Source organism: Cherax quadricarinatus, chromosome 97 (assembly GCF_038502225.1).
Source record: "Cherax quadricarinatus isolate ZL_2023a chromosome 97, ASM3850222v1, whole genome shotgun sequence".
Taxonomy (NCBI): Eukaryota; Metazoa; Arthropoda; class Malacostraca; order Decapoda; family Parastacidae; genus Cherax; species Cherax quadricarinatus.
In genome coordinates, this window is record NC_091388.1 from 6940883 (window position 1) to 6956270 (window position 15388).

The following is a 15388-nucleotide window of genomic DNA, read 5'->3' on the forward strand; positions in this document are numbered from 1 at the left end:
AGAAAATACTTTCATCATCATTCAACACTTTCACCACACTCGCACATTATCACTGTTTTTGCAGAGGTGCTCAGAATACAATAGTTTAGAAGCATACACATATAAAGATACACAACATATCCCTCCAAACTGCCAATATCCCAAACCCCTCCTTTAAAGTGCAGGCATTGTACTTCCCATTTATTTTCCCATTTATATATATATATAATGTATGCCACTTGGGGTATATATTCTGTGTAGAAAATAAGAATGAATAAGACATCACAGTGTGGCACTCAATTAGGAGAAAGACATAATGCCATTAGCAGGCCATTAACAGCAACAGCCTGGCTGAACAGGCAATGAATAAGAAGGCTTATCTCAGGCCAGTTTGTGAGGACAGAAGAACCCTCATAACATGTCAAAGGTATGCACAAATACATCAAATATATTCTAACCTGTTCTTTACTCTGTCTGTAACTTATAATCATACCATGAGTGATACTCATGCAAATTTCTACATTAACTGGTTATACTTGGCTGGTTAGCTGGACTTGAGTCCTGGAGGTGGGAAGTACAGTGCCTGCACTCTGAAGGAGAGGTGGGGATATGTTGCAGTTTTGAACTGTGGTATTGGCACCCCTCTGGCAAGACAGAGGGTCACTTTGCTTTTGTTGGGAGATGGCCAGTGTGTTGAAAAAAAAAAAGAAACTTGCCCTCCTCACTGCCAGATGTATTAAGGCTTTTTTTTTTTTAATTTGCAATGTAAGCTTATGTTATATATACCTCTAATACTGTATGGAATACTAAATTTAAAAAGAAAAACTTTTGTTTTTTCTTTTTAGGTTACCTTGCCTCGATGGGGTATGCATGGCTCGTTTGTTAACCCGTAAATGGTCCAAACGTATATATACGTTTTTCTCAACATTTGAAAGTATGTAAAAAAAGTAGATCTTCTTTTTGTTTGTTTTTAGATTTGAAAATGTGTAAAAAAACTTTGATCTACTTTTTTTTTTGTTACATTTGAAAATATGTAAAAAAAAAACGTAGATCTACTTTTGTAGCGCTACACATGTGAATGTAGATCTGTTTGGACCGTTTACGGGTTAAAAAATAAAAATACTGTATGGGCTGAAATACAAATGAATGATAATTGCTGTACACAACTCATTTCAAAATAAAGTGAACATCCCCCCAGGGTCATTAGCTTACTCAACTTAACCGGCCATACTATGTTGAACACACCACTTCTCATCTGATCAGCAATGTTGGGTTTGGTTAGTACCTGGATGGATGACCGCCTGGGAACACCAAATGCTGTTGACATCCTCCTTTTCAAGAATCCTAGTGGAAATAAGTCCCTTTATCTGACTTTTTTGGGTTATCATTGGGATTTTCTTTCTTTCTGGGTCATCCTGCCTCGGTGGGAAACAGCCGATGTGTTAACAAAAAAAAAAAAAAAATTATAAATGTACTTATGTGTACGTGTGCCTAAATAAATTTATTAACTAACCTCACCAAACATGAGTAGTTTGATAACCAAGTCTTCCATTTGTTCAAAAAATCATACCCTAGATTATCAACTTCATTAAGGTGAAATTATTTCTATGTTCAACAGTGCTGCCCATATCACACTCACTATGTAAGGGCCTAATAGCTTCTTCATGACCAGCTAACTGTAGGAGCTCTTTGAGAACTGTGGACCCAGTGGCCAAGTTATGCTAACAGTTGTGTTTGCAAGGTCAAGACACTTTTCTTGAACCTGCCTCTTGAGTTGGCTTGATTTACATTTACAGGACTCTAACCTTCCAGGCAGTGTCATATCTACAGTTTAACCTCCCAGGCTCTGCCACATTTACAGTATGTACTTGAACTTAATCTCCAAGGCTGTCATATCTACAGTACTCAAGTCTAACCTTCCAGGCTGTCATATCTACAGTACTCGAGTCTAACCCTCCAGGCTGTCATATCTACAGTACTCAAGTCTAACCCTCCAGGCTGTCATATCTACAGTACTCAAGTCTAACCCTCCAGGCTGTCATATCTACAGTACTCGAGTCTAACCCTCCAGGCTGTCATATCTACAGTACTCGAGTCTAACCCTCCAGGCTGTCATATCTACAGTACTCAAGTCTAACCCTCCAGGCTGTCATATCTACAGTACTCGAGTCTAACCCTCCAGGTTGTCATATCTACAGTACTCGAGTCTAACCCTCCAGGCTGTCATATCTACAGTACTCGAGTCTAACCCTCCAGGCTGTCATATCTACAGTACCCGAAGTCTAACCTCCCAGGCTCTGTCATGTCTACAGTACTCTTAAAGCCGAAAATGGAGGACCCCCTCAAAGGAGGTTCCTTGATAATGATGAGGGGCTCTTGATCTAAGCAACTGAACCTGTGCTCCAAATCCTTGAACCAAGCCTTAATTCCTTCTAGTCTCCAAGGTGCTGAATGCCCCCCCCCCCCCCAATGCTTTAGCACTCTCTCCAAGAATGTAATAATCTTAATAATGTAAATGAAAGAAGCTTTCACCACCTCTTCATCTAATTCATTCACTGTGTGATGTTGTGTGTACACATACAAGTAATATTAATTTGAAAAACAAAACGTACTGAACCAACACAGAAAACCATACCTTTACATTTGGACATCCACAACCGTCTTCCAAACACATTATTCGGTATTCAGTTTTGCCTGCTGATGCCAGAAGGATAGCAACCACGCAGAAGAGCACAAGGAACACTAGCTGCAGCACGTATGGTATAACAGGGAAGAACAGAGTGGACATGATGTCACCCACAGCTCTGAAAATTTACATACTCTTTACATACTGCTATTTTAACCCTTAAATGGTCCAAACGTATATATACGTTTTTTCAACATCTGAAAGAATGTAAAAAAATGTAGATCTTCTTTTTTGTTTTACATTTGAAAACGTTCTAGGTAGTAGGTTGGTAGACAGCAACCTCCCAGGGAGGTACTACCGTCCTGCCAAGTGAGTGTAAAACGTAAGCCTGTAATTGTTTTACACGATGGTAGGTTGGCTGGTGTTTTTTCTGTCTCATAAACATGCAAGGTTTCAGGTACGTCTTGCTACTTCTGCTTACACTTAGGTCACACTACACATACATGTACAAGCATATATATACACACCCCTCTGGGTTTTCTTCTATTTTCTTACTAGCTCTTGTTCTTGTTTATTTCCTCTTATCTCCATGGGGAAGTGGAACAGAATTCTTCCTCCGTAAGCTATGCGTGTTGTAAGAGGCGACTAAAATGCCAGGAGCAAGGGGCTAGTAACCCCTTCTCCTGTATATATTACTAAATGTGAAAGGAGAAACCTTTGTTTTTCCTTTTGGGCCACCCCGCCTCGGTGGGATACGGCCGGTGTGTTGAAAGAAGAAAGAATTTGAAAACGTGTAAAAAAACTTTTATCTACATTTTTTTGTTATATTTGAAAATATGTAAAAAAAAGTAGATCTACTTTTGTAGCTACGAATTTGAACGTTGATCTCTTTGGACCGTTTAAGGGTTAATATATTCCTACAACTATATTATATATACTATACTGTTCTGTATTGTATATACTGGTAGCAAGGTAATGCTGTAGTATAATATCTCTGTAAATAATTAATATTTATACAGTAGATATGCAAAATAACCACTGTGAAAATAATAGTGAATTTCCGAGGGCTTTCATGAATTCTAATATTATCAAGGAACTGTTTCTTGATAATATAAAAATTCAATATTTTTTTTCACAGTGGTTATTTTGCATGTTGTGGTATCACCTGTTTACTGTGATATTATTGGATACAATAAATAAGTACTGATCTCTTTGTTAATAAATGAATTAAATTTTGTATATAAGGCCTTAAAATAATTTCAATAAGAATCAGAAAAATATATTAATAAATTAATTAAATTCTGTGTATAAGGCCTTAAAATAATTTCAGTAAGATTCAGAAAAATATATTAGGTCAGAATATTAATAGTATAGAACTCCATTATTTAAAAGTTTTCATTAAAAAATTTATTGTTTGGTCAATTCTCAAGAAGTAAACTGTTGACCAACATTCGTTCAATACACCTACCATCCGACTTACGACCTGCTCGACTTACGACGACTCGACTTACGACCGTGTTTTTTATGCCAAATTTCTGGGAAAAAAAACAACTATTTGTGTTGTACACAGTGTTTATCCTAAGCCTTACAGTATAAAATACAGTACTAACAGCATAAAAAGTAAAGTAAAACATGAAATACCAAAATAAAACAATAAAATAGAGTCATTACAAAAATGTTATGTTGATATTCAGTAGTAAAGTTCAACTTGCGTCCATTTCGACTTACGACCGGTTTCTCGGAACCAAACTCGGTCGTAAGCCGGATGGTAGGTGTAGTTGTCTTTTTGAGTAGCTGTTTCATAAAAATCTCTTATAGGTACTGAAACATCATAAAGTGCTACATCTTGTTTTTTGACATGGATCAATTTTACAGGCTAAGAGCTGTTACCTTACCTCAGCTCATTTCAAAGCCCAGCCCTGACTAAGGCATACTACTACCCCCCAGGATGCCACCCGCACCAGTCGACTAACACCCAAGTACCTACTTACTACTAGGTGAATAGTGACAGCAGCTGTAAAATAATATGCCCAATGTTTCCACTCAGCTAGGTATCGAACCAAGGACACTCAGTATGTGAGCTGAGTGCACTACCAACTAAGCCATGAATTCTCAATTAAAAGTTTCAAATTTCTAGGTCAGATCTGAAATGCTACGATCTACAAGAGAAGGCAGTCAGTGCTACAGCCACTGGAAATTTATCTTTTTTTATAAGATTGAATGTTGGATTTGGGCTACCACAGGCTTAGTCCTACAGCTATAAATAAACAATTTCAAATACATAAATATTCGATCCAAGTGAGACAGATATCATTGTATTAATGTTAAATTTATGACAGCTATATCATATACAGCCAGGTCGCGATTAGTACGAGTTTTAATTTAGAGTGAAACTGATTAATGCTAGTTTTTGTTCCCTAAAATCTTCAAATCGTGTGCAAAAATTATATATAATTTGAATAGCTCTCCATGGAAAAATGAAGAAGAGTTCTTCCTCCGTCAGCTATGTGTGTCGTAAGAGGAGACTAAAATGCCAGGAGCAAGGGGTGAGTAACTCCTTCTCCTAGACTTGGACTTCCAGCAGGCATGCATGAGCATGTTTGATAGGAGTGAATGGAGACAAATGGTTTTTAATACTTGACGTGCTGTTGGAGTGTGAGCAGAGTAACATTTATGAAGGGATTCAGGGAAACCAGCAGGCTGGACCTGAGTCCTGGAGATGGGAAGTACAGTGCCTGCACTCTGAAGGAGGGGTGTTATTGTTGCAGTTTAAAACCTGTAGTGTAAAGCACCCTTCTGGCAAGACAGTGATGGAGTGAATGATGGTGAAAGTTTTTCTTTTTTGGGCCACCCTGCCTTGGTGGGAATCGGCCAGTGTGTTAATAAAAAAAAATGTAAAAAGAACAAAAGACTTTAATTACTTGTTTTTCAGGTCACCCTGCCTGGGTGGGAGACAGCAATGTGCTAAAAAGACAAAACAATATAGTGCGGATATGAATAATACCACCCCTTCGCATGATTCATTATTTGCACTAATCGTGATCTAGTTGTATCACCACTTTTATTGGTGAAAGTTACACTGTCATTGGGTCACCCAGCCTTAGTGAGAAACAGCTGTGTTAAAAATATATATCACAAGTAAAGACCACTCACTTGCTAGCTTGACCAATAAGAGCAATAGCAATGTTGATTCTCTTCCTCAAGAAGATGAGCACCAACAGACACACCACCAAGATGGTCACTGTTATTATGAAGAGAACCAGCCAGGTTGTTTCCAATTCTGCAAATCGGCTAATTTCCTTGGAAAACTCATATTCAGCCGCAGTCATGGTTGAGTTGTTGATACCGCTGCGTAGTGTGAGATACTTGTTTAAGGTGTAGTATGCCCCTGTTGAAAGTGCATCAAAACTTATCAGTATACAAAAAATCAATATTGCTCTTTAAGAATATGAAAAAAAACAGTACATATACTGAAAAATATGGATTTATTACATAAGCCAAATGATGGTTGATGAGAGAGACAGAAAACAGTGTATACCTTGAGAGGGCTCCAGCGGTCAGTGTCCCCGCGGCCTGGTCCGAGACCAGGCCTCATGGTGGATCAGGGTTTGATCAACTAGGCTTTTATTATAGTGTACCTGTGCCTAAATAAACTTAAGGAGAGCTTTATCAAGTCATAACAATCCAGTTCTCATTGAGTGAAACATTATGATAAAAGATTACATTGTTTCCTGTGTCTTTGTCATCAACCTGTCACCTCATTGTCTCTCCTACTTCTAAATGACAGTTACTGTCGACCATCCAACTATATGATACATTATACAACATGAATTATATGGATTTGAAAATCTAGGAAGAAAAAAATAGTTTAGTAATACAGTCACATGTCAATTAGTGTGAATTTTTATTTAATATAAAATTAATTAATGCTAGCTTTTTTTCCCCCCAAATCATACACAAAAACTGAATATATACAGTAAGTCCTTGACTTACAAATACATTGGGGACCTCCTAAATTGTGTATAATATTCATAATACAGAAGTCTTCAACTTATGAACACATTGGGGACCTGTCTTGTGTATAATAATAATCTTTCTTTCACCACCTGGCTATATCCTACCAAAGCAGGGTGACCCAAAAAAGAAAAAGAAAAGTTTATCTTTTTAGCTTTAGTAATGTATACAGGAGGGGTTACTAGCCCCTTGTTCCCAGCGTTTTAGTCGCCTCTTATGACACGCATAGCTTACGGATGGAGAAATGATAAAAATATTATACACAATACACAAGATTCTCAACGTTGTTTGTAAGTCGAGGACTTACTGTAATGTGCCCACTTCACAGGATTCATTATTCACACTAATGGAGACCTATCTGTATAGTACTTACCAAAGCCAGAGAGTCCTATAAAGGCAATCAGTGAGAACCAAATCATGATAGCCGAGATAAACCGTAGGAGGATAATCCAAAGGAATGACACGAGCATGGCAACACCAAAACCAGACAGCAAAACCCACCATGATGTTTTAATGTCTTGGAAAACTCCCTCAGCTACCTGGAGTAATCAAGATTTGAAAGGAATTCATATCATTTTATTGTATTTACATACAGAAGTATACTTAATAACTAATACATGTAGTGAGCTTGCTTGACAGGAGTGAGTGGAAACAAACGGTTTTTGGGACCTGACAAGCTGTTGGAGTGTGAGCAAGGTAATATTTTGTGAAGGGATTCAGGGAAACTGGTTAGCTGGACTTGAGTCCTGGAGATGGGAAGTACAGTGTCTGCAATGGAAAGGAGGGGGTTATAGACATTTACTGTTTGGAAGGGCATCTGATCTGTCGTATCTGCGTGCCTCTGGCAAGACAGTGATTGGATGAATCATGGTGAAAGTGTTTCTTTTTCGGGCCACCTTACCTCGGTGGAGATGGCCAGCGTGTTAAAAAATAATATAAAAAAATTACTTTTAATTAAAATATGGTATGATAGGGTATAATGGTGTCAGAAGTAGACTTACTGCAATACTCTACATGTAGTCAAAGACAGCATTATATTTATCCATTTTCCGGCCAGATCCAAAGGTGCTTAACCTGACTGAGAGACAACATACACAGCTCAATACCATATTTATTCCTCATTTTGTATACATCAGCAGTCATTAACAGCATGACCGATTAGAGACCAGACTGCAATCTGTAAGCAGACGATGAAGCCTCCACCACTCACTGTGCAGAATGACCCACACAGGTCTAACTAATGCTTCAAGAACTAAAATTTAATAGTCACCATTTTCATTATAGCTCTTCATTTACATTCTGACTGATAATGATAATTTGTTTTCCAAGAAGATACATTCAAAATTAGCAATTTTACATTTTTTACAAAGAAAAGTTCATAGTTATACATAGCATTTTGGATAGACTTGAGCTAGGACTAATACAGTACTAACAATAGAAAAATACAAAATATACTTGGGAGATGGCTGACGTGACGTGTTAATGTTGCAGTTTTATAGCTGTAGTGTAACCATGCCTCTGGCAAGACAGTGATGGAGTGAATGATGATGAAAGTTTTTCTTTTTCGGGTCGCCCTGCCTTGGTGGGAAATGGCCAATGAGTTAATATATATATAAAACCACTCACTGTTGTAATATAAATTTTAATAAAAATTGAGCATTTAGTGAGACACTAAATTATATTTTATTATTAAACTCAAATTTATTATTAATTAAAATCTAACTTCAAGATAATTAAAAAGCAAATAAGGAAATACATTTAATAAATGGGTCACCATACCTCAGTATGAGTTGGCCAATTTGTTGAAAAAACTAAAATTAAAATGTAAAAAAATTAGGAACATGGTAGAATTTGTAACTTAGAAATAAAACTAATGGAAATGTAAGGAGTTACATTTAAAAAAATTAAGGAAAATACACTAAAAACAAAGAACTTTTCAAGTTTTTTTCTGATTTCACTAAGTTACACCGGATGTAAGTGGTATTAAATAATGATAAAATGCAAAAGAAAGATGCAAAATTAGAATGCATATAAAAAGAAACACATGCAATAATAATAATAATAATAATAATAATAATTTTTTTTTTTTACAAGTCGGCCGTCTCCCACCAAGGCAGGGTGGCCAAAAAGAAAGAAAATCCCCAAAAAGAAAATACTTTCATCATCATTCAACATTTTCACCTCACTCACACATAATCACTGTTTTTGCAGAGGTGCTCAGAAATACAACAGTTTACGAGTATATACGTATTAAGATACACATCATATCCCTCCAAACTGCCAATATCCTGAATTTTTTGCATAATATTTACACCACACATTGCCCTTAGACAGGACATCTCCACTGCCTCCAACCGTCTCCTCGGTGCAGCATTTACAACCCAAACTTCACACCCATACAAGTGTTGGTACCAATATACTTTCATACATTCTCTTCTTTGCCTCCATAGATAACGTTTTTTGTCTCCACATATACCTCAACGCACTACTCGCTTTTTTTGCCTCATCAATTCTATGATTAACCTCATCCTTCATAAATCCACCCGCCGACACATCAACTCCCAAATATCTGAAAACATTCACTTCTTCCATACTCCTCCTCCCCAATTTGATATCCAATTTTTCTTTATCTAAATCATTTGATACCCTTATCACCTTACTCTTTTCTGTGCTCACTTTCAACTTTCTACCTTTACACACACTCCTAAACTCGTCCACTAACCTTTGCAATTTTTCTTTAGAATCTCCCATAAGCACAGTATCATCAGCAAAAAGTAACTGTGTCAATTCCCATTTTGTATTCGATTCCTCGTAATTTAATTCCACCCCTCTCCCAAACACCCTAGCATTTACTTCTTTTACAACCCCATCTATAAATATATTAAACAGCCAAGGTGACATTACACATCCCTGTCTAAGACCTACTTTTACCGGGAAGTATTCTCCCTCTCTTCTACACACCCTAACCTGAGCCTCACTATCCTCATAAAAGCTCTTTACAGCATTTAGTAACTTACCACCTATTCCATATACTTGCAACATCTGCCATATTGCTCCCCTATCCACTCTATCATATGCCTTTTCTAAATCCATAAATGCAATGAAAACTTCCCTACCTTTATCTAAATACTGTTCACATATATGCTTCAATGTAAACACTTGATCTACACATCCCCTACCCACTCTGAAACCTCCTTGCTCATCCGCAATCCTACATTCTGTCTTACCTCTAATTCTTTCAAAAATAATTTTTCACAAGTTATATACACTGTTGAATCTAAGCAGGAGTCTACTGGCAGGGCTGCATCTGCTCTTATTGCCACCTCCCTAGTTAAGAATGATAGCAACTATGTTGAGTTAGGCATTAGAATTAACAACTGGGTGTCTACACTGCAAAATGATTTGTTGGTCATCCTAATGGCACTTAAGTTAACTTATAACACTAAGCCTGACAATGATTATTACCGATTCTGTTATCATTGAAGGCTCTTGACTCACATAATGATTAACAACATGCTTATTGGAGAAGCCAGGTACAGATACTCAAAAATCCAGAAAACAGGAATTAACGTACAATTCTTATGGCTTCTATCACACACTGGTTTGCTTTTTCATAATAAATTTGACAAGTTACCAAAAAAAAAAAAAAAAAAAAAAAAAAAAACTGAAGGAAAATGTTGAATATAACCTTGGTGTGTGTGTGTGTGTCTAACATTAGGAATACTATTAAGAGAGAAGTAAATAATGAGACTGAATGTTATAGGAATGCAATTAGAAGCCCGAGTAGATCTATAACCTACTTGCAATGTGAACACTGACTGATGTTGTAGTGGCAAGTGGCCAGGCTTAGGCTTGGTTATGAGTACTTGTGGCAGTTTGACAGACACACAGACGATGATCAAACCAACTGCAAAGTATGTGGCTTGCCCTATGGTCACTTTCTTTATCAATATATGCCATATTGTCCACTTATTGAAGAGTTTAGAGATCCAGTATATTAACTTATGTGATATGTCAAGATATCTAAGTAATGATAATAAAATACCAGATGTAAGTAAATTTCCTAAATTTGCTGGCATCTGATAAGTCAACTCTGGATATAAATCTAGATGTACTCCTGTTATCCCTTTCTGGGTCTACTTCCTAGGCCTTTTGTGTATACATATGCTCTTGAGCTACCATGAACAGGATGGATATGAGGTGCACAATAAACTAGCTACTACCATGAACAGGATGGATATGAGGTACACAATAAACTAGCCACTACCATCCACAGGGTGGATATGCCATTATTATCAGCATACCACTACTAGCTTATCTTAAATTATTATTATTATTATTATTATTATTATTGCATTCATGGGGAACTGGGAAACTGCTTAACTAATAAGGGTTGTACAGCACCTAAGGAATGGTATGCAACCAAATTTGATCCAAGGAAAGGAAGGACAACTTCAGTTCCTTTAATCAAGAGCCCTTCAGCATCACGTATCAAAGAGTTTATGTTAAAGCATAATAAAACACACAGAAAGTAGGAATCAGTAACAAGACCAACAGAACACCACACTATGCAAGCTGTATAAACAGAACATCACACCATGCAAGCTGTATAAACAGAACATCACACCATGCAAGCTGTATAAATAGACCACACCATGCAAGCTATGTAAATAGACCACACCATGCAAGCTGTATAAATAGACTACACCATGCAAGCTTTATAAACACCACATCACACCATGCAAGCTGCATAAACTACAGTACCTGATGCTCACTGTTCAATAATTAATACATTTTAAATAAAGAACCAAACATTGATCTAAAAACAATAATATACAATGCAGTATGAAAAACTAATTGCTATGCAGAGTTCACTGGATTTATGCATAATTTAAAATTATATATTGACACTAATAATTTACATATGTGACATGACTATACACTTTAATATAATTAAAATTATGGTATACTATACAGCACAATTGAGTACATATGTTTTTGATGTAACAATAAAGGTATATTAATACTAACATACTGGTACATTGAAGACATATGCTCAATATCTTGTTTGTATATGTGACTTTATTCCCATAGTACTGTACCAAGAATTAATTGAGGCAATACAAGTGAAAATGTTCATGCAGAAATGCTAATAAAATTTTTTTTTTTTTTTCAACAAGTCGGCCGTCTCCCACCGAGGCAGGGTGACCCAAAAAAGAAAGAAAATCCCCAAAAAGAAAATACTTTCATCATCATTCAACACTTTCACCACACTCACACATTATCACTGCTTTTGCAGAGGTGCTCAGAACACAACAGTTTAGAAGCATATACGTATGAAGATACACAACATATCCCTCCAAACTGCCAATATCCCAAACCCCTCCTTTAAAGTGCAAGCATTGTACTTCCCATTTCCAGGACTCAAGTAATAAAATAATAAAATAATAAAATAAATAATAAATAATAAAATAAATAATAAAATAAATACACAAAATACACAAAAGTGTACACTGCTATGGGAATAAAATAAAATATAGCAAAGTTTATTACAAGACTTTTCATCTAATGACAATACAGTACACAAATAACCCGCACATAGGAGAAAGAAATTTATGACGATGTTTCGGTCTCACCTGGACTGAAACATCGTACACAGGACTAGTTAATGTATGTGACCAGTTATAAATTTCTTTCTCCTATGTGTGGGTTATTTGTGTATTGTTCCAGTCACTGTATTGTGCCTTTTTATTCTTTACCTAATGGGGACTATAAATCCCCCAGTGGGGGATTTATTTCCCAAGTGTAACATGTGTGCCTTTTATTCCACAGTTTGTTGGTAGTAATTAACCTAGTACTAGTAAGTACTTGTATAGTATTGATCAAGCATTGGTGAATGAATGAGTGTAATCACCAACAGCCTGGCTTGTAAGCATCCTAGCTGTGATTAGTTATGGAAGATTGATCTCCCACTGGTGATGCCTGACCGACATGGATGGAAGATTGCTTCTCCATCACTAGTGATGATTGACATACATGGATGGAAGACTGATCTTCCACCACTAGTGATGACTGGCCCACATGGATGGAAGACTGATCTTCCACCACTAGCAATGACTGGCCCACATGGATGGAAGACTGATCTTCCACCACTAGCGATGACTGGCCCACATGGATGGAAGACTGATCTTCCACCACTAGCGATGACTGGCCCACATGGATGGAAGACTGATCTTCCACCACTAGTGATGACTGGCCCACATGGATGGAAGATTGATCTCCCACCACTAGTGATGACTGGCCCACATGGATGGAAGACTGATCTTCCACCACTAGCGATGACTGGCCCACATGGATGGAAGACTGATCTTCCACCACTAGCGATGACTGGCCCACATGGATGGAAGATTGATCTTCCACCACTAGCGATGACTGGCCCACATGGATGGAAGACTGATCTTCCACCACTAGCGATGACTGACCCACATGGATTGAAGACGGATCTTCCACCACTAGCGATGGATGGAAGACTGATCTTCCACCACTAGCGATGACTGGCCCACATGGATGGAAGATTGATCTTCCACCACTAGCGATGACTGACCCACATGGATGGAAGATTGATCTTCCACCACTAGCGATGACTGACCCACATGGATTGAAGACGGATTTTCCACCACTAGCGATGGATGGAAGACTGATCTTCCACCACTAGCGATGACTGACCCACATGGATGGAAGACTGATCTTCCACCCCTTCTTGTGTTACATAACCCCACCTCTGGAAACGGGGACACTTCCCGAGGCCACAATACACACACAGCATATGCAGATGTGTGCACATGCATGTGGTTACAGTCATAGTATGAATACACATGCATTATAGGCAGACATGTACTGTACATATGCATGCATAATGTTACAGGGGTAGTGTCACTCATCTGAGTACACATGCAAAATATGTATACATGTGCATGCAGTTCAGTATCAGCAAATATGCGCACATGCAGGGTAAGTATACATGTGTGTGTGCAGATTATACCAGCATGTACATACATACATATGGGTATAAGTGCAAATGATAAAATAAATTTAAATTACGAACACAGAAGAATTAACGCTCTATATAAACACACCACAAAATGTGGCTTTATGTGGTGTGTTTCAGAATCATGGCAGCTGTAGTGACGTAATGACGGCAGTAACACTCGAGTAATGGAATTTTCATTCATATGTAATGAAGGCATCACTTATTTAGTGGAATTTTCATTACATTTCATATGTAATAAAGGCATCATCACTTAATTACTGGATTTTTCAATACATTTTATGAACTACACTGCTGAGTGCATAAGGTGAATTTGTAAAACAGAATTTCTGATAGAAATCAAGCAACTCTTAAAAGTGTGCACGTACAGCAAACACGTATAAAGCCAGAGATTACTGTGTTTGTACTGTCCTTCACGACACATAGAAATTTATGAGTATTCTACAAGACTGAAAATAATTTTTAAACTTGAGACACAACTTAATGGACATTTAATAATTACAAGAGGTTGTCAACTCACAAATGACTTGCATTCCTATTTTTTTACTTAGAGTTTTTTTTTTTTTTTTTCAACAAGTCGGTCGTCTCCCACTGAGGCAGGGTGACCCAAAAAAGAAAGAAAATCCCCAAAAAGAAAATACTTTCATCATCATTCAACACTTTCACCACACTCACACATTATCACTGCTTTTGCAGAGGTGCTCAGAATACAACAGTTTAGAAGCATATACGTATAAAGATACACAACATATCCCTCCAAACTGCCAATATCCCAAACCCCTCCTTCAAAGTGCAGGCACTGTACTTCCCATTTCCAGGACTCAAGTCCGACTATATGAAAATAACCGGTTTCCCTGAATCCCTTCACTAAATATTACCCTGCTCACACTCCAACAGATCGTCAGGTCCCAAGTACCATTCGTCTCCATTCACTCCTATCTAACACGCTCATGCACGCTTGCTGGAAGTCCAAGCCCCTCGCCCCTTAATTAATTCCTAAGTTTGCAAGTGCAGACATATGTAACCTGGGACAACTAAGTTGAGAACCTCCCGTATAAACAAAAACAAAGATACAGTTATAAGTCAGAGACTTGACAATTTTTCAGTTATGGACACATGACTGCCTAGTCAATCAATTTTACCTATTCATGCACAAAAAACCCGCATATTAGAGAGAACTGTATAATGTTTTAGTTTGACTTGGACCATTTACAAGTCACAGTGTGATTTGTAAATGGTCCTAGTGGGACCAAAATACCATATTAAACTTCTCTCTTCTAAATGCAGGTTATCTGTGTATTGTTCCAGTCACGGTATTGTGTGTTTTTGTTCTATGCTATTCATGAATCCATAACTAAGGTTACAGTAACAAATGCTAACATACACGAAAAACTATGCAACAAGAGAAAATAATCACAAGCCAGTGTCTAGGATTAACCCTTAAACTGTCCAAACATAGATCTACGTTTGCTCGCGTAGTGCTCCGAATGTAGATCTATGTTTTTTTACATTGTTTCTTGTGGAGAAAATCAAGGTCGGAGCGCTACGTGTGCAAACGTAGATCTACGTTTGAACAGTTTAAGGGTTAATGCTATAATGGAACTGATCAGTTAAATCCTTATACTGGAGGAACATCTGAACTGTTGTATTTGTGTGCCTCTGGGAAGACAGTGATAGTGTGAATGATGGTGAAAGTGTTTCTTTTTTGGGTCACCCTACCT

At 37.4% G+C, this 15388-nt stretch overlaps 1 protein-coding gene across 13 annotated transcripts in view; it reads right to left on the minus strand.

Annotated features, from left to right (window-relative positions):
• Ctl2 (Choline transporter-like 2) overlaps positions 1 to 15388 on the minus strand; it is a 91830-nt gene that overhangs the window by 21524 nt on the left and 54918 nt on the right. For all 13 annotated transcript variants that reach the window (XM_053800228.2, XM_053800221.2, XM_053800226.2 and 10 more), the window contains 3 exons: positions 6993 to 7158; positions 5759 to 5993; positions 2615 to 2783 (listed from right to left, as the gene is read on the minus strand). In XM_053800228.2, the coding sequence (XP_053656203.1) occupies positions 2615 to 2783; positions 5759 to 5993; positions 6993 to 7158 (570 nt within the window). The remainder of the gene's footprint in view (positions 1 to 2614; positions 2784 to 5758; positions 5994 to 6992; positions 7159 to 15388) is intronic.